Source organism: Protomyctophum parallelum (genome assembly GCF_964188405.1).
Source record: "Protomyctophum parallelum genome assembly, chromosome: 8".
NCBI lineage: Eukaryota > Metazoa > Chordata > Actinopteri > Myctophiformes > Myctophidae > Protomyctophum > Protomyctophum parallelum.
The window spans coordinates 10,662,990-10,682,576 of record NC_139703.1 but is presented as its reverse complement, the minus strand read 5'-3'; the positions used below and the strand labels follow the sequence as shown (position 1 = coordinate 10,682,576).

At 42.3% G+C, this 19,587-nt stretch overlaps 1 protein-coding gene across 1 annotated transcript; it reads left to right on the top strand.

Annotated features, from left to right (window-relative positions):
• The first annotated feature begins 6,660 nt into the window (after nucleotides 1-6,660).
• On the top strand, nucleotides 6,661-12,167 carry ip6k2b (inositol hexakisphosphate kinase 2b). The gene is made up of 5 exons (XM_083771825.1): nucleotides 6,661-7,207; nucleotides 9,453-9,684; nucleotides 9,816-9,973; nucleotides 10,116-10,291; nucleotides 10,399-12,167. Exons 1-5 carry the CDS (start codon nucleotides 6,991-6,993, stop codon nucleotides 10,984-10,986), a joined length of 1,371 nt encoding a protein of 456 aa, XP_083627951.1. The 5' UTR covers nucleotides 6,661-6,990; the 3' UTR covers nucleotides 10,987-12,167.
• The last annotated feature ends 7,420 nt before the right edge of the window (nucleotides 12,168-19,587 follow it).

Sequence of the window (19,587 nt, the reverse complement as noted above, 5' to 3'; positions counted from 1 at the left end):
TAGAAGAGTTGCGATATTGAGGGGGCAGAAAACATTCTGGTCACATGGTTCATGTACTCGTGTGAGCCCATAGACTCCAATGCATTCCGTAAACGTCCGGTTGTCCCTATGTGGAGCCTTCAGGGGGGGGGGGGGGGGGGGGATTTGAAGGAGTCAAGGGATTTGCATGTCTTAATGACTGTAGGGCGTTCCACATTTTGGTGGCATAGGAGCGAAAATAATTTAGTCCCTTGTTTGTGCCGAATCTGGGTTGCACATGGTTTGTTGCACTCCCTCTGGTGTTGTGGGTGTGGACTTCGTTAACATTAAAGAAGTATCTAGACAGGTACATGGGTATCTTGGTGGTGTATCGAATCTTGTGGACCAGACCCATTGCAAGATGCTGTACACTGTCTTCGACCCTAAGCCATTCCAGCCTGTCAAAGTGGGCAGGGGTGAGGTGGGTTCGGGGGTGAGGCCAAGTAGGAGCCTGACAAGTTTGTTTTGGGAAGTCTGGAGGCTTGTTTTAAGGGCCTTTGAGGTGCTGTGGTACCAAGAGGTGCATGCATAGTCGAAGAAACCTTGTACGAGGGCTCCTGTAGGGTCTTAAGGTGTTTTTGTTGACCAGTGAGGAGATCCTGTAAAGGAATCTTGTTCTTTGGTTGACTTTTTTGATTACGTTGGTGACCATTTTATCACCGGAAAGATTAGCCTCCAGGATGGAACCTAGGTAGGTAATTTCATCTTTTCGTGTGATAATATTGTCACCCACTCTAACCAGGAAGCCATCTGCCTTCAGAGCCTTGCTGAGATTACGTCTGTCTATACTCTATGGCTCTGCTCCACCGGAGCAGAGCCATGCTTCAGAGCTGAAGCATGCTAACTGAAGCATGCTAACTTCACGCACTCATTCCACACAGCCAGAGTAACACTGGAGACACCCTGGGTGTTTGAATGTAGCAGCGCGACCTGGTTTTGTTTGCAATGTTCCTCTTCTCACACAGTTGAATTATTTTTTTAGCCATTTGTAGCCTAGTGAACTGAGCTGTTTATATTGCCAACAGTGCCTGCCTTGCTGTGATCCTGTTCAATGTACCATGTTCATATGGGTGACGGACTTAGGGTTGCCACCCGTCCCTTAAAATACAGAATCGTCCCTTATTTGAGAATTAAATGATGCGTCCCTTATTGAACCAATAAGGAACGCAGTTTGTTCCTTATTTTCCTAAATAGCCCCTACATGTCAACACTGAATTTAACAATAATGAACAAAACAAAACACAGGAAATATTAAAGTCAGCACAATTGTTCTAGCGGGAGGCACACACTACCTAAAGTAGCCTAAACCAGTGGTTCCCAAAGTGAGGTCTGGGGACCCCCAGGGGTCCTTGAGGGAGTTCCAGGGGGTCCCCAGCAGTTTGGAACTAAATGGACCCTTATGGGTCTGTAACTCTGAGAGTGTACAAATGGAACCAAATGGACCATCAGAGTTAAATTAACATTGATTTTACAATATGAATTGGGGGTCCCAGAGATAGAAATGCCATTAAATGGGGGTCTGTATACTAATGCATGTCAAACTGGTACTTGAAATTAAATGGGTTGAGAATCACTGTGTAAAAATCTTCTCTTATGGGGGTCGCTGGCATATATTTTATAATGGGCTGCTGATGTTGATGATGTTGGAAAACAAAATTCTACTTCAAAAGTTGTGGATAGCATACCATAAACAATAAGTTGAAGGGAAACTTTGACTTATTGCTTCGACGTTTTGCTTCAACGTATTGCTTCAACGTATTGCTTCAACGTATTGCTTCAACTTATTGCTTCAACGTATTGCTTCAACTTATTGCTTCAACGTATTGCTTCAACTTATTGCCAGCCTTTCCGCACACGCCTGCGCCGCAAGGCCGCAAAGAGTGTCCCTTATTTCAAGATCTCTGTATGGAGGTTCCAGGTGGCTTCCTACTGTTATTATTATCTTTTATTATTATTATTATCTTGACTTAACCATTTTATTGTTGATGGTAATTTCAAATGGTGAAGTTAATGCACAGTTTTATTATTGTTAAACTATGAAAGAATTGCTGTGTTTGTATTGTAATGGTATTTACTGTATATATTTTTTGTAGTTTTCATGTGCTCAAACAAATTTCTTCTGTGCCTGAAGAAAATAAAGACCACCCGTTGAGACCATCCACATCTCTTTCTTTTTAACTTTCAAACTACAATTCTGTAAATGATATACCGGTATGTTCTAGTGTTGCTTTCATTGTATTTTATGTTTTAATGATGCCATTAAACTGTTCTCTATGGGAAGCCGTTTAGGCCAGAAATGCATAGTCAACTTGCACATATATGCTTACTTCACTTGCACATACATGCATATCCATACATCTGGCCATCTCGTCTTTACTTTGCACTCCTGCATCTTTCTTGAGTACGTCCACATATGTTAATGTGGGACGCAGGCACCGACACTGTGTGTCGGTGCCTGCGTGTTGTTGGTTCCCATGCACAGCAACAATTTGCTGGCTGGCAGTTCTTGATGTCTTTGGCAGTGTCCTGCAGTCTCATTCTCCTGGCTGCTATTTTCTCACTGGTGTTACCTAATACAGATTGAGATTCTTGTTGGTAACATGTTCACTCTTGCTGATGTTAAGTACTGCATGCAACATTCTGGTACAGTCTAGTACAGCCTGTAAGTGTCAAGAGACTTCTGCAGGGTTGATTGATTGTATACTTTATTGGCAGTAATATCAGGGTACAGTCAAACAGAAATGTAATCAGTACAGGGTACAGTCTTGTTTCCATTCAGGTCCTGGGTATTCAGTTCATAATCAGTTAATAATACATAATCATGACATGAAAAATAACAACAAAATTCAAATCATCATACAAGGTAAAAATAACAAATATTTACAGGTTGGGGAACAAAGAATGGGGTTATATTTGTATTTTTGTTTTGGAAGTGGGTGGTACCAGATCGTTGTTCTCGCTTCCTCTTGTATTGTGGCTGTGAGATAGTTTGTCAGGTATGCGGGTACAGAGGTCATAGAGGGCAAATCTACATTTACAATTTTAAATTTCAGTCCCAATTTCAATTGCTTAACTCTTTTTTTCTACCCGGAGCCACCCTAGACTATCAAAATGGGTTGCAACTATAGTGATGGGAGATTAATCGGCAAACCCATCGGTATCGGCCGATATTGGCCTTAAACCAATTAATTGATATCGGTAAAATAATTTAGCAGATTTAGCAGATATTACATTTTATTATAATTATGTTAAAAATTTAAATTAAAAAAGCCTGAAAAATCCTTTTGTGATGATGAAGGCTGCAAATTATATCAGTGTTTTCTGGGGAAGCTTTCGAAAAAGTCAATAGTTGGAACATTTAAAAAGAAATACTTCATTCAAGCTGTTTATGTTGGGATATGAGCCAACATTTCAATAACGGTGCATCCCTAGTTTTGGAATAAAGAGGCATTGCTTTTTTCTAATTCAGCCTTTTTTCAAAATATTTTTTTAAATACAGAATGATATCATATCGACATCGGTTATATCGGTTATCGGCCATAATGGCAATTAATTATATCGGATATCGATATCGGCCAAATTGTCTTATCGGCACATCCCTAGTTGCAACAAGATGGGTCATGGGCCCCAGACTGAGGAGTAGTCGAATGAGTTTGTTTTGGGAGGTTTGTAGCTTGGTCTTTAGTGACATAGAGATGTTTGAGAACCAAGAGCTGCAAGCATAGTCAAAGTAGGGCTGAATTAGGGCTCCCGCTAGAGTCTTGAGAGCACTTTTGTGCAAGGAATTTGCATGTCTTAATGACCGTTGGTAGGGCGTTCCACATTTTGGTGGCACAAATTGTTTGTGCCAAATCTGCGTTGCACATGGTTTGTTGAGACCCTGTGGTGTTGCGGGTGTGGACTTTGTTGACATTAAGGAAGTAATTAGACAGGTACATGGGTATCTTGGTGGTGTTTTGTTTTGACAAACAAAAGGTTGGTTTCAGGGTCCAGTATTCCCTGCCATAGGAGAACAGACTTTACCGTTGAATAGAAGAAGCAGCGTTTGATTTATCCGGAGTGGTTGGGGTTCAATAGTTCAGGGCCCCCCATGCAATTAAGTGCCTTCCTCACTTTCAGATCTTCCTCAGCAGTGGTGGAAAGTAATCATACTTAAGTACTGTACTTAAGTGCCATTTTGAGGTATTTCCAATTCTACTTCACTAGGCCTACATGATCTCGGATGCAAATATTGTACTTTTACTCAATTTACTATTTACCATTGTACTCCACTACAATTATTTGAAAATGTTATTTAGTTACTAGTTACTTTGTAGATTTTGCTTATTATTACAAAACACACTAACCACTTCAACCCTATATTTCAGCCATTTGAAAATAGCAGATCTACAAGCTCACATTTTGAGCTTGTAGATCGGCTATTCTTTATACATCGTAATAAATATGAAAAATGTTGGAGCTCTGGCTCATGGAACTGAACCGCTTCCCAAACGGTTGGAAATGGTTCAGAGAGCGGGCTGATGTCATCTGCGGTAGTTCAGGTCTGTCAGGACTACCGTGGTGTGTTGTCTCGACCTGTAGTCAGAGTAAGTGATTCCTCAGTCACATCAGTTTCAGTTACCATAATGTGTTTCTTTTAAGTTTCCCTTTAATATAGGATCTTGTTGCAGGTCTATTAGCCTATAGTGCCAGGGTTTTTAATTATTTTTGCAAAGCTGTTTCTAGACACCCATGTTTTATCATTGCAAATTGTATTGTTCTGCGAATGGTCTGCTGCAAGTTTATTTAATTTGACTGATCAGTTCAATGGTTTACCAATGTTTACCAGCTGACACACTTTTTGATTGATTGATTGAAATATTTATTAACAGTTTGTAGAATTTACAGTACATTTTAAGCACAAACTCAATACAAAGACTGTTAACTGTGAGTGGACGACCCAATTAAGCATTACACTTGTTTACAACAGGGTCCACATTGTTCAATTCATCAAAACATTTAGAGACATACAAATAGACACTTCTATGTAGCTAAAGAACAGAACAGGAATTCATCATATAGGAAGCAAAAAGGGAAAAGATACATATACAGTGAGGGGAAAAGGGGTGGGGGGGGGGGATTCAGATTTTACAGAGGCCAGTTTCGAATTGCAGCCATCCGTAGGTGCCCTTTGAGAGCGGTTTTGAAGGAGTCAAGGGATTCACATGTCTTAATGACTGTTGGTAGGGCGTTCCACATTTTGGTGGCATAGGAGCGAAAAGAATTTAGTCCCTTGTTTGTGCCGAATCTGGGTTGTACATGGTTTGTTGTACTCCCTCTGGTGTTGTGGGTGTGGACTTCGTTTACATTAAGGAAGTATTTAGACAGGTACATGGGTATCTTGGTGGTGTATCGAATCTTGTGGACCAGACCCATTGCAAGATGCTGTACTCTGTCGTTGACCCTAAGCCATCCCAGCCTGTCAAAGTGGGCAGGGGTGAGGTGGGTTCGGGGGGTGAGGCCAAGTAGGAGCCTGACCAGTTTGTTTTGGGAGGTCTGGAGCCTTGTTTTTAGGGCCTTTGAGGTGCTGTGGTACCAAGAGGTGGATGCATAGTCAAAGAAACCTTGTACGAGGGCTCCTGTTAAGGTCTTCAAGGTGTTTTTGCTGACCAGTGAGGAGATCCTGTAAAGGAATCTTGTTCTTTGATTGACTTTTTTTATTACGTTGGTGGCCATCTTATCACCGGAAAGATTGGCCTCCAGGATGGAACCTAGGTAGGTAATTTGATCTTTTCGTGTGATAATATTGTCACCCACTCTAACCAAGAAGCCATCTGCCTAAACACAATTGACAAGGGACTGATAAGCTGGGAAATGCTATTTTTGGTCATTGATTATTTGTGCTATTATGTCATAGATTGTTGTTAAGGGGTGTAAGTGATGTTTTTTTGTAAATAAATAAATAGGGGGGAAATCTACGTTGGTCTCCCCGTCTCCAGCTCTTAATAAACAGAAACGGAGACATGAACCCCACAACAATTTTTCATGAGCTTCCATTTTAGTGTTCCAGTTTCAATTTTGCCTGCAAATGTGTCATCACTTTCAAATCAGTTGTTTATAGGCTAGGCTACTCATCCTGTATAATACACGGTAACTCTCAACCCATCCTTATAATTTCTTTACTTTACTGCCATCCAATCATCTTTTATGAAGAAGATAACTTAATATGAGAGAAAAGAAAACATGAAAAAACGAGGTTGCTAGATTGCTACAGAAAAAGGTATCTGTTCTATAGCTTAAACGAATGTTTATATATAAGTCGGCGGATCATAACATCATGTCTGTTTACTAGTGTTTAGTGTTTATGTCTTGTAAAATGCCTTGAGTGAGTGTGTGTTTTGTCTGTAGTGTTTTTCCAGTTCTCCCCTCCCCCTATCCGTCTTTCCTCTTTGTTTGCCTGAACCTCTTGATCCTGTTCTAGGTACAGTGTCCCCTCCCAGCGACAGTTAGCGGCCTGTGATAGGCCGGCTGTGGGTAGGGGTGGAGTTTAAGGGACGGGAAAGATCATTTTGTCCCTTGGAGCTCAGCAGAGCATACGTCAGTTGAAAGTAATCGCCATTCGCCAACGATCTCGTTTTGTACAGCATCGGAACCGTCTAAATAAGCGTTTTCTATACCTACTTACACAGGGAAAATAATCTAAATCAACCGGAGGACTCGTGTACATTCTCGTGGACTAGAAATCAGGGAAGACGAAGGGAACTAAAGGATTTCCTCCTCTCTTTCTGTGTTCTCTATCTCCTTCCTGCTCTGCCCTTTGTTTTTGCTGCTGTGTGTGAGCAGGCGACCAGACCAGACCCAGCAGTGCCTCCTAGTGAGCTAAGCTTGCAAAGAAACAGGACAGGGAGCTTGACCAGCGGTCGAGTTTCTCGCCTCGCCACCGACACCGTGGGTCCACCGCCCAGTATTGCTGTCCGATGCGGAGTGAGAAGAATGAGCCCCGCTCTGGAAGCGCTCATGCAGGCCGACGGGACACCTTACCCCGGAGGAAAAGGGGTGATGCTTGAGCCCTTTGTGCATCAAGTCGGGGGGCACTCCTGCGTGCTGCGCTTCGGGGAGCAGACGATATGCAAGCCCCTCATCCCCCGCGAGCACCAGTTCTACAAGAGCCTCCCTCCCGAAATGCGCAAGTTCATCCCTCAGTATAAAGGTACGTACCGAAACAAACCCGTTTCAGAACCCCCCCAAATCAAGGGTGTTGTTGCATTTTATGTCTCTTTATGGCTCAGTTCTTCTCTACTCCTCTCTTCATATTTCCACATTTTTGTAAAGGAAGCATTGCAAGATAAATTGAGGCACTATTATTATGAATTATTTTGTAGATTAGATAAACATAAACCACCAAAGGACCTCATGAGATGATGACACATGCATGCAGCCATGCACACATCACAAAGCGTTTCGGATAGCATGATATTGTCCTTTTATGTAACATGTTGAGTTCACTGGAGTGTCACACGTCCTGAGGAACTGTGTATATGAGCCAGATGTTAGAGACGGTGAACTCCAGACAGACAACCACCACTTGCCAGGAGGATGAGTAGCCAAGAGGCTGGCTAGCTGCCTCGACAGCGGCTAAGGTTTCTCTTCATGGGTGTGGAGAGGACGGATCAGATGGGGGGGAGTTCCATGTCTGGTTCAGTTCCATCATGGAGGCTGCTAGACGGTGCTAGACGGTGTGTGGATATATATATATCCGGTTCCAGATTGTCTCTGATCTCGGTGTGTGCCCTCAGATGTGCGCTCAGAAGTCCTCCCGTGGCGTGTTACATGACTCCTCATATTAATGCAGCATATGGGACTAAAAAAAGATTTGAGACATGGACACAGAGCAGATAGTGGAGGGTTCCTGCCATTATCGATGCACGATTTTGCCCAATAACTCTGAGAGTATCACTTACATACTCTCAAAGTTGCAGACTTGAAAACGTCCATTTGGATCCCTCCAAATTAACCCTGACAGTCCCTGGAAATCACTTTGAGAACCACTGTTATTAATAAATAAACACTGACTTCTGACTCGCACACCATCAACCTAGATGGACCACCCCGTCCCTTCTAAAGTAAAGTACGGAGGCATATTCACACTCCCCTCCATGATGTGATGACACTGCAGAGGGGATGGGGAAGGTGTAAAGCTAATTTAGCAGCCTGAGAATTCTGCAGAACAGTGACATCATTGCGCACGCTGCTCTCTGCTGAAGTTGCGGATGAAAGACGGCTGCTGGGTCCTATGGCCTGCCATTAGCAGTTACTGGTAACCCAGCAAGGGATTTACAAATAAATTGTAGCTTTCAAATAAGTGTTTTGTTTATTTTGTCTTGGCGTTAATGCAGAGGGTTGGATTGGCCTTGGGTTGCTTCTTTTAATAGGATTATGTAGCCATATTTCTGACTGCTGACTCTTTTTTTTCCTACTGATCGTCACAACTCCCTTCCTCTATCTATTGCTGTATCGGTCTATGTTTTTTTGTAATCTGTATCTGCAGCTGTGCTGTTTACTCCGCAGTGTGTGGTGACACTTCCCCTACTCTGCACAGAGGGGTGTATTACACAACCCCTTACAAAGATTGTTTTTGCGGGGTTACCAGGGTGCATGTTTGTTGACTCAAGTATCATAAATTACCAGTCTACTGTACAAAAGAAAAGGACTGTTCTAGAAGCATTATGTCACATAATTCTTTTTGTTTGTCAAATTGTATGAATTAAATACGGTATTTCCTTTTCCAAGAGACTTAAGAAGAACCAACCTGAAAAGACTTTTGGACTGTGCAAAAATCCAAAGCTTTTGCTTTGTTTTGTGGACTTTTTTGTGACGCGCTGCCGCTGATGCCCATTCATGTGTGAACATGTTCATTGTGTAATATCATACAATCTCGTTCTGGCTGTGAATATCTTTGGTTTTGGACATTATTTTGTCATGTGACCGTAATAAAGGAAGGTCTTGGTCAGACTAGCCTCGGTACCAGAAACCTCTAGAAACCTCTAGACCAGAAACCTAACACGTTAGCTCAGGCTATGGTCAGTCTAACATGCTCCAGCCTCCTGTGGTGTTTGTATCTCTGCTTCCTGTTCCATTGGCTATAATACTGTATGCTCTCACTGCTCTGATTACATGACATCGGCTGTTCATGCTAGCATAATATGCTGCGTCTGCTGCACCGCCCTCTATTTCTGCACCTGACAAACCTCCTATATAATTTCTGCATCTGTTTGACATTCTCCTCCCATGCATATTTTTTTGTATTTGTAGTATGTGCCTGTATGTATCTGTTTCCTTACAGAAATGTTGGAGACAAGATGGTTGGTAAGCACTGATGTGGCAGTTCTTGACTAAATCACCACGAAACAACAACCCCTATCTTACCCATCTATTCCCTCATCTTGCCCTCTCAGGTGTTGTATCCGTCAGCTTTGAAGGGGACGAGGAGGGGAACCTTTGCCTTATCGCCTACCCCCTCCACAGTGAACCCGCCGATCTGGAAAACAAGGACCCCTCCACGGACTGCGAGCCCAAGAACAAGATGCTGAAGTGGAGCAACAAGAAGCAGTCTGTTTTGCTCCTGGACAACGACAACTACAGCAAAGACCGGACTCGACAGATCCGCAAGGAAGAGAAGATGATGAGGTGAGTGAGGACACGGCCGTCACAAATGAAATGATTTTCCATTGCCACTACATAACTGACAGGCTAATGGTTCCACATTTATAAGATGAGCTGTCATAGTAATTCTGAAATTTGTTTTGTTTTTGGTGCAGTTTCAACCATGAGGAGTTGAGGAAGGCAGAGGTTCTCTGCTACAGCCTGGAGAAAGGCAATGTGGTGCCCCAGATCAAACACAACCCCTGGAGTCTCAAATGTCACCAGCAGCACTTGCAGAGTATGAAGGAGAATGCCAAGCACCGCAACCAATACAGTATCCTTTCACCGAGCAGCTGGTGGTTGACAATACCCATTTTGTCATTTAAATATGAACTGGGTAGATGCCAGAAAACATACATTTATTCTATGTTAGTTTGCATTCCTCCATTGTCGTTTGGCCCTTAACTCAATTGCAGAATTCATCCTATTGGAGAACCTGACGTGGCGTCACAGGATGCCATGTGTCTTGGATCTGAAGATGGGCACACGGCAGCATGGCGATGATGCGTCGGAGGAGAAGAAAGCCAACCAGATTCGCAAATGCCAGCAGAGCACATCTGCCTCCATGGGAGTACGACTGTGTGGTATGCAGGTAAAGCCAAAGCACAAAACACTCCCAACACTTCTGTTCAGTGATAATACCATGGTAGCAAAGTAGTTTGCAATGCCATGCTCATGTTTTGTATTTGATCTCTACAGGTGTACCATTCAGACTCAGGCCAGCTGATGTTCATGAACAAGTACCACGGCCGTAAGCTGACACTGGCAGGTTTCAAGGAAGCCCTGTATCAGTTTTTAAGTGATGGGAGCTGCCTGAGGCGTGAGCTGCTGTCACCGGTGCTGCGCCGGCTGAGAGAAATGCAGGCTGCCCTGGAGGCCTGCGAGTCCTACCGCTTCTACTCCAGCTCCCTGCTCATCATCTACGATGGCGAGCCCCCCAGGGCCCCTGCTAGACACAGGCACCGGGGTGGAGAGGAAGGTGACGAGGACGAGCCCTCTGATGATGATGAGGAAGAGGGGGCCTTCAGCTTCCCCCGTTCCTCTGCGACCGGTGGAAGCGCCGTTGTGGCCGGAGGTAGTGGCAAGGGCGGCACGGGCCGCTCATCCCGAAGTGTAACGGAGGCCAGCAGCCCTGCGGTGGACGTGCGCATGATTGACTTTGCCCACACCACCTGCCGCCACTACGGCGAGGACAGTGTGGTCCACGAGGGCCAGGACAGCGGATACATCTTTGGCCTTCAGAACCTGATCACCATCATTTCCCAGCTGGAGGATGGTGCAGACTAAAGCCGGGAGCTGCCATGCTCTCGAAACGGCATCCGGGAATAGTGTGCTGACCAGAAGCCCTACACCTGGAATGGTGCATTCTCTTAATGCCCATATGGAGGTCTACACCCCCCCCCCCCCACGAGAGGGAGGAGATGGCTGGGATGTCTCCGGGTCAGATAGAGGGCCCACAGATTCGATCCTCCCCATTCCTAATATGGGACAGGACCGCTTGTGCTCTTCCTTGCACTTTTCCCTGTCTCGGGACTGAAATACTGTATGAGACTTGACTGTCTGTTCACAGACACTTGGACTTCTGTAGCATCCTAGAACTCTCCCTCCCCCCTCCTACTCTGTTACAGACTAGTTAATCTTTACTGTTAGTGCTCTCTGAGAGAGAAAATAAATTGTGAATGAGAAAGAGAAAGAGAACAGAGACAAATTGAAGCTCAATCATAGTTCTAGGTCTGATTTTGGTGCTTTTTCCTGTACAAAAGAGGGTTTTTGGGGGATGACGTTTGAAAGACTGCCGTTCCCCAACAGCACAGCACATAGTAGTGGGGACTGACTGTAACATGCTGACCGTAGCTGTCAGCAGCCTTGTAGCAATATAGACAACTTAGTTATTTTGTGTGGGACATTTTACATTTTCCCAATTAAGTCTGCATACCCCAGTGACAAGCAGGCTTTGTATGCATCCATTGGGGGTGCTTAGATTTACAGCATCAACTGTTTTATTTTGTTTTGTTTTTTGTGGTGGAAGAACAAGATGATGTAGGTGTAGAAAAAGAAGGGATTTTTCAGCCCTTTTTCTCCCCTGTATTATTTTGCACCAGAAACATTTTGAATTGGTGTTATAAAAAGGGGATGATATCCTTCTGTTGTCACTTTCCTTTGTTTTTGTCTGTTTTACTCCTCTTCATTCCTTAAACAGCAACTTAAGAAGAGAATATATTGATAAGAACATTAGATATAAAGACAATATAGAAACTATTTATTTGAAACTAATATTTGTAAAAGAAAAAATACCAATAAAATAAACAAATGCGAAATGGAGACAAGGATGACATTCCATATTGTCGCTCTCTTTGTTATGTTCTGATATGGACTAGTGAATTTTGTTTTTGCAAGTGCAGATACCTCTTGTACCTGTGTGTCAACAGTATGTTTGAGAATAAAGATATTTGTTTGTGGTAAAAGTGTCTAATTGTTATGTTGCATTAATTAACTGACCATATGCATACGGTGAGCGGCCATTTTATTCTCTTGTCATACTGTATTTATTCATACAACATACCACATTATGTAATTGTTTTTGGAAAAGAATGAGGGGGAAGAGCCAGCGGAGGAGACAACCCCTCATGTATTAGAAGGGCAATATCAGTCACCAGAAAGAAACTAAACTAAAATGTATATTTAAATACTGAATCAAGGAACTAAAAAACTTTCTGGGGTGTTCACAAAACCCTGAGTAGACGATAAACCTTTTTTTTTTTTAAAAGTGAAGTATCCTTTTAATGGTTCAGAGGAGAAGAAATCCAACCAGATTAGCAATCATGCCTCCATGGGAGTATGACTGTGGTATGCAGGTAAAGCCAAAGCACAAAACACTTCTGTTCAGTGATAATACCATGGTAGAAAAGTAGTTTGCAATGCCATGCTCATGTTTTGTATTTATACATTTATAAAGTGAAATATTCTTTTAATGGTTAATTTTTTTGAAAAGGAGTTATGTTTAGCTTGTATTGCAATTTGCAGGCCTAGTGTAGGGGTGCATAGAAAAGTAGCATCAGACACCAACTGTGCAGGCTAATGCTGCATTCATATGGAATCAGGCAAGCGGTAAGACGGCAAACCGGACTACATTTTAGTGGACGGGAGCAGGACAGTAAATGGAACAGGACAGCACGGCAGCAGGAATCATCGGCGACAGTAATGGCAGACGGCAATGCGGCATCAATGTTAAAATATTGAATATTTTTTTACCGTTCCGTGCCGCGGCATTCCATGTGAATGCAGCTGCAGCATACTCCTACCACCACCTCCCCCATTATTATAAACCAAAGGTTATTTAGAGTGCGTAATTTAGCACATTTAAACAGTCATTAATACCTAGGACAATAATGGACTTATAATTAATTATACAAAGGCGGAAATCTTATTCTGCATGCGTCATACATTCGTTATTGAGATCTTGTTAAGCACTTTGGCTGAACTTGCTGGATTTGTGTAAGTGTTCCACCCCACAACGACACCCGTGACTGCCACGCATGACCCAGCACACTCTCTAGTAGTGCATTAGGCTCACTCCGGACTCACTGACTCAGATTATAACCTTAAAAGTACTAAATCTACCAGAGGATCCACAAAGTTGATAGCCTACAGAACTGGAGGCCATATAATTAACACTATTATGACAGCCATGATATTGGCAGAATAATGGCACTTTTAGGTAGAAAAGACGACCTCAAGAAGAGACATGGGCTACCAATAGCGGTAGCTTTGTAGGCAACCCAAATCAGCTTTAAAGGGGCCGGAAACCCGTGCACTAACAAGGGTAATTCCACGGAAGGATTGACTGTGGAAAGAATGTCTGGAATGCTGACTCACTCTGCAGCAGCTTGGTTCACCTGATACTGGACTGCTGCTGATGGAACAGCAGACATGGGCAACGTGGTAGCAAGCAGCTTGCGTATGCCATCAGACAATTTTGCACAGTGTCTATGGCTATGGGAAAAATAAACTTCATCACACAGACGCACAATGGTGTTGCTCAGTTGGAAAATATGTATTTTCTAGCAGAAAATAAAAACAATACACCCATTTTGAATTATTGCAGGATGGTCATTGAGGATGGATACTGTCATAAGGCCATGTATGTATGTGTAGGCTAATATGCTAAACACATAGGCTATCTGATGTGATTTTGAATACTGTGTTGAGGCCTGGCTGCCTTGAATGAGAGGCATTTTCTGACAGTGACATGAGAGGGGGGCATGCTGTGTCCTTAGCCACTCTTACCATTGCCACAGTGCAGTCACAAGTAACATGACTCAGATGGCCCACATACAAAAATGTGCGTCAATAATTAGGACTAAATAATAGGCTAGCGTTTAGGACTAAATCACTAAACCGAAATGAATTAATATAAAAAATAAATAAAATGACAGAATTATTGGGATAAATCACTCAAATATTAATATAATATTGTTATATTAATGTTGTTCCTCATATAATATTTTAAAGAATGAGATATAGACCCATGAATGTATGCTACAATACATGTTTTATGTCTTCATTTCATTGTCAAAGTATTTGTATATGTGCAGTGACAATACATTTAATCTAATCTAATCTTATGCCCTATATTTGAACTGCCCACAAATAGGACTGCAACGTATTGATATGATGTCATAGACTGTTAACCATGGTTCCAAAGGTTACACGTTTACAAGAATTGGTCCAAATACCCATCCCTAGTACCCATCTGACTATAAGATATTTGCTTAAAGTCCTGGGTGTGTGCTCAGTACTGTGTGTGTGTATGGTGGCTTGAGTTGCACATGGAGATTAATTTGATATGCCAGGGATATCAGCTGTGAGTGATGATCATTTCCACTTCTTTTTTTTTGTGTCACTTAACATTTTATACATTTTTGAACAAAATTCAAAGAACACAATAGCGAAAGAAAGAAACACATAGGCCTACAGTACAAACATGGGGGAAAAAAGCTTACATGTTACATCACATATTCCTAGGCATTTCCACTTCTTCAGATCAAAAAAATATCTGTGCAGTATCCCAGCTCATCTGCAGGCTGCTGTACGCACGCACACACACACACACACACACACACACACACACACACACACACACACACACACACACACACACACACACACACAATGGCAAATTCTTCATATGAGGAGTTTAGAGTTAGGGGTCCTTTAGCTTTGCTTTGCGGCAGGCACGTTCATGTTGGTATAATCCGATCCTTGATTCACAGATTTTCGGGCAACTGGTGCACTTGAGCTCCTGTCCTGATGCAGCTGCGGTAGAGGTCTGGGTGGGTTTGTCACCCTTTCGGCGAGCACGTTTGTGGATTGCAGCTGTCTACCTGATGAGCTATTAGGGGTTCAGTGTCTTGCTCAAGGACACTAACTTTAGTGGAAAAAATATATGTAAATATATATATATATTCAATTATAACATTATTATTATAACATTCAAATACCTTTTTTATAGAAACACACTTTCAGAGAACCCAACAACCTCAGGCTCATTCTAAACTGAAAGAATACTAAAACAACCCCAAACGTTGAATTTAGTTTCCCCTGTATTAATGAGGCGTGTTTGCCAAACTCTAACAAGGCATGGTACTGCTCACAGGTTTAAATGCTTAATCACAATCTAATTAACAAATCCTATTAGTGCAAAATGTGCTGAGAACAGTAATACTATATCAAATGGCAAGAATATAAGGGCTGGTGAGATTAAAGCAGGTCTACTATATATAGATAGGCCTACTTTCAGAGCCAGAATCTGGAGAGTCTGGCCTGGACTGGAGTGAGGTCATTCACTGCTGCCTGTTGACCTTGTCTTGTTATTTTGTCTCCTCTATGGCTATGACATCATTCTCTCTCTTTTTCTTTCATTGGGGGAGAGTGAGTGGATCAGTGGATGAGTGAGTGCGTGAGTGAGTGAGTGATTCATATGAGAGACAGTATGACATAAGAAGACATTGTCCACATTACGGGCTTGTAGATTAGCTCCCTATTTTAGATGATCTACAAGCCCAGCTGTTTTCACTGCTTGATGATGCAAGATGATATATGTAGCCGGTCATTTGTTGTACTAGCACCTGAATAGAGCTGCTCCAGTGTCAATCCCTCCTGTTTTGATGAATTGAACAAGTGTAATGCTTTATTGGGTCGTCCACTCACAGTTACTCACTCAACAGTCTTTTGTATTGAGTTGTGCTTGAAATGTACTGTAATTCTGCAAACTGTTAATAAATATTTCAATCAATCAATCAATCAATCAAGACACATCGGGCTGAAAAACAACGTGCACACACGTGGTTAACAACAAGTGGTTAACAGTAGCTGAATCTGTTATCGATATGAATGATTGCTGATAAAGATATCTTCACTGTGTTGGAGACTATACAAGCCGTGCCATTTGTGTATCATGGACTATTATACAATCCCAGTATCAAGATGAACTCCACTCAGCAGCCTCACATAATTTGAAACCGCTCTCAATGTTGAAGAGAGGAGTGAAGTTCAAGTAACAGTCATTAGGAGATTGTAGGTCATAAACATGAACATGCTGCACTTTGGTTTCTGACACTGACCCATTATGATATAAGGACACAACTTTATCACTTTTTTCTCTATTGGCTTGTTGATTAGAACAACAATATCCTCTCTCTAATGGTTTATTGCTTTAGACTTCCTACGCAACAGCCATAATTCATAATCTGCTAGGTTTCATAGGTTCGTGTTGTCTCCAACCTTGGCGTCAACATGGACAATGCACTCAAACTTGACAAACAGGTAAACGCTGTGGTCAGATCCAGCTGCTTTCCCAAATCAAGGCTGTTTCTTTTAACGAGTTTAAACGTGTCATTCATGCTTTTATCTCCACTCATTTGGACTACTGCAATGCATTCATTGTATGTTGGCTTAAACCAGGAACTGGCATCGAGACTTTCAAATCTCGCCTTAAGAACCACCTTTACACCAATTCTGTTTGAGTTTCTGTGGTTTTTGTTTGGCTTTGTTGTTATGTGTTCTTTTTTACTGTGTGGTCTTGCTGTTGTTTCTATGTTTTAGCTTTACAGTGTATTTAGCTTTTTAACTTTCTGTACAGCACTTTGTAAACCCTGGGTTGTGAAATGTGCTATATAAATAGTGGATTGGATTGGATTAGTGTGTGTGGGGGTTTGTGTGTGTGTGTGTGTGTGTGTGTGTGTGTGTGTGTGTGTGTTCGCGTGCGTGCGTACCTCATTCGTGACCCATTTTGAGTCGAGTTGAGTCGGTACCCCATGCAGTGGAAATGTGCCAGGAGTAGATTGAGGGAGCTAGCCAGCATGGGGGGGAAGGGAGAATTGACTTGACAAGTTGACCCTAATGGCAGTGACTGTGGGAACTTAGGTTGCATAAGAGAAGGTCAGAGTCAGACATAAGTGCTGACGGCAGTGTTTTGTCCTGTGGCTCTCTCTGAAAGCTGGGGTCAAAAGTCATAGTCACAGAGTTATGGGTTTAATGGGCTGTTTTTAAAGTAAAGTACACACATACAGTACATAATGTATACAGTACAACTGCAGAAAAACCAAAAAGGTTCCCATAAAACTTGGCATACCGGTATTTTTTTTCCCCCTTAATATTTATCCCATGATTTTGCAACCCATTTTTTCACCCAGTGTCAATTATCAAATGTAATCCTGGGGGCTACACTTCCTCTGCCACCCTGGGAGGGGGGGGGGGGGGGGCAATGGAATAACCTCATGCTTCCTTCTATGCATGAGGAGTCCAAGCTGCTTTTTTTCACCTGACAGGGGGGAGTTTCCCCAGACGGACGTAGCATGTTCAAGGAACACGTTATTCCGACCAGTTCCTTTCCCCTCCATCAGGTTCCCCAGGGGGAGGTAGTTTAGAGACCAGGATTACGGCATGGTTTTCTACCCTAGGGGACACGGGGAGAACATGCAAACTCCACACAGAAAGGCCCTTTTGCCAACCCCGCCTCGGGTGTGGGCATTGATGACGCGGAGGAGAGAACACGACCCCAGTGCCCACAGCGTCCCCAGCGGGAATCGAACCCAGGACCTTCTAGCTGTGAGGCGACAGCACTACAGACTGTGCCACCAATTTCGCATATTCTTTAACAGGCTCTTTTGTACATATTTTGTTTTTGTTTATTTGTTTCGTTTTGGTGAGGATGCTGTGATTTACGGGGCAGGGGCACATAATCTATTTTCTCAAGTGAGGTCTGGGGGGATCCTTGGTGGGGCTCCAGGGGTTCAAACACTATTTTACTTTTTGGCTATTCAAAAATATCCGATGAGCTGTAATAGACTGGCAAAGAAAAGCTATTTTCAAACGATGTTGACAAATATTGATAAGACTTACACAACTGAAAAATATATATCTTATGGTGGTTCCTGGGCTCCTGGCACAAACTCTTTTTAAACAGAAGTCTGTGGCCAAATACATAACACTTACTGTATGTAACCTTATTAACTGAGCTGTAAATAATAAATAAATAAAAAGTCCCCCCATTCTGTGTTTCCTAGAACTGTAGGTCTGAAAAAAATCATCTTGATGATGTCATCAAGATGTGATTCACAATGTTAATTGAATCTAAGGTATATTAATGACATAGTAAAATGTTGAAATTGAGTGTTATGCCCATTTAAGGAAAGCAATGACACAAATCAAAGAGTATGTGAAACCCACAGCTAAAAGGCTTTGGTCATGACAAGACAGGACCAAATCAGATCTACGCCGGTTGTTGGACATTGGACATACAGACACAGTACATAATATCTACTATGACATGTCTGTGTTTGAGGGTCTTGTGTATAGTGTATGTGAGCTGCAGTCAACAGTCAAGAAGCATGGTTAAATAACATGATACATAAATAAATATTCTGTGTCAACATTATGGAATGCTCCCAACACCCTGACATTGAAACTTGATACGTCTTAAGTATCAGTGCTTTAAATAAATTACCCAGACAGGAGAGGCAGAGGGAGACGTGGTGAGTGTGTTGTCTGGTGAAGCCTGTTGACAGTCAAGTGACAGTGCTGTGGCTTGTCAATCAGTCAGACACCATTCTAGCTCTGACTCCCAGCTGATTTAAATCTATCATCCCTGTATCCCAGCAGTAAAGGTGCTAAATTATTATAATAATTTTGATCAATTAAACTGAAATGTTTTGGTGTGGTGCACTATGGTACACATCAAGTGTGTGCGTAGTTATGGGTGTAGGCCTACTCTTGTAAACCTAACAGCAACAAATCTCAGTGCAGGTTGTATTTAATTTGAATAGATCCAGGAAATAAGATAAACGTTCAGGGATATTTTGGGGGACAGGGGAACAAGAGCAGGCTGGGCAGCTCACCTCAACAATGCATTATTCTGACCCTATTGTGTTACTAATGCCATTCAATCATAAGCATACACTATGTTTGTTTTACATCATCATTACATCACCTAATCATAGCAACATGAGTTAGACTTTAATATATTAGGGACCCTCACTGTGATTTTTATAATTGAGACATTTAGTAGCCTACGACTACTGAAAAGTTTGATTATATTCAAACACCTCCTGGAATGTGTTTTGTGTGGTAGGCCTATGTCTTGCAATAAGCGGTGTTGGATATGCTAGATCATGCTACTATTCATTTCCCAAACAAAATTGATGATTCATTGAAGCTTATTTTAAAAGGGAAAACACTACCGTGCAAAAAAAAACAGGCCAAATTCTCGCATTTTGAACATCACAGTTTTAGAAAACAGGATTTAAAGAAAAGGGGTGACGTACTGTAACAGTACGTTTTAACAGCGGGAGACCAACGACGAACATCGCTTGAATTTAATGTAATGAC

What these genes read in the sequence shown, in the direction of transcription:
- ip6k2b (XM_083771825.1), top strand. Translation starts at nt 6,991, where the DNA reads ATGAGCCCCGCTCTGGAAGCGCTCATGCAGGCCGACGGGACACCTTAC. An exon ending in AAGGAAGAGAAGATGATGAG is followed by an intron (nt 9,685 to 9,815) that starts GTGAGTGAGGAC and finishes TTTTTGGTGCAG; the next exon opens with TTTCAACCATGAGGAGTTGA. An exon ending in TACGACTGTGTGGTATGCAG is followed by an intron (nt 10,292 to 10,398) that starts GTAAAGCCAAAG and finishes TGATCTCTACAG; the next exon opens with GTGTACCATTCAGACTCAGG.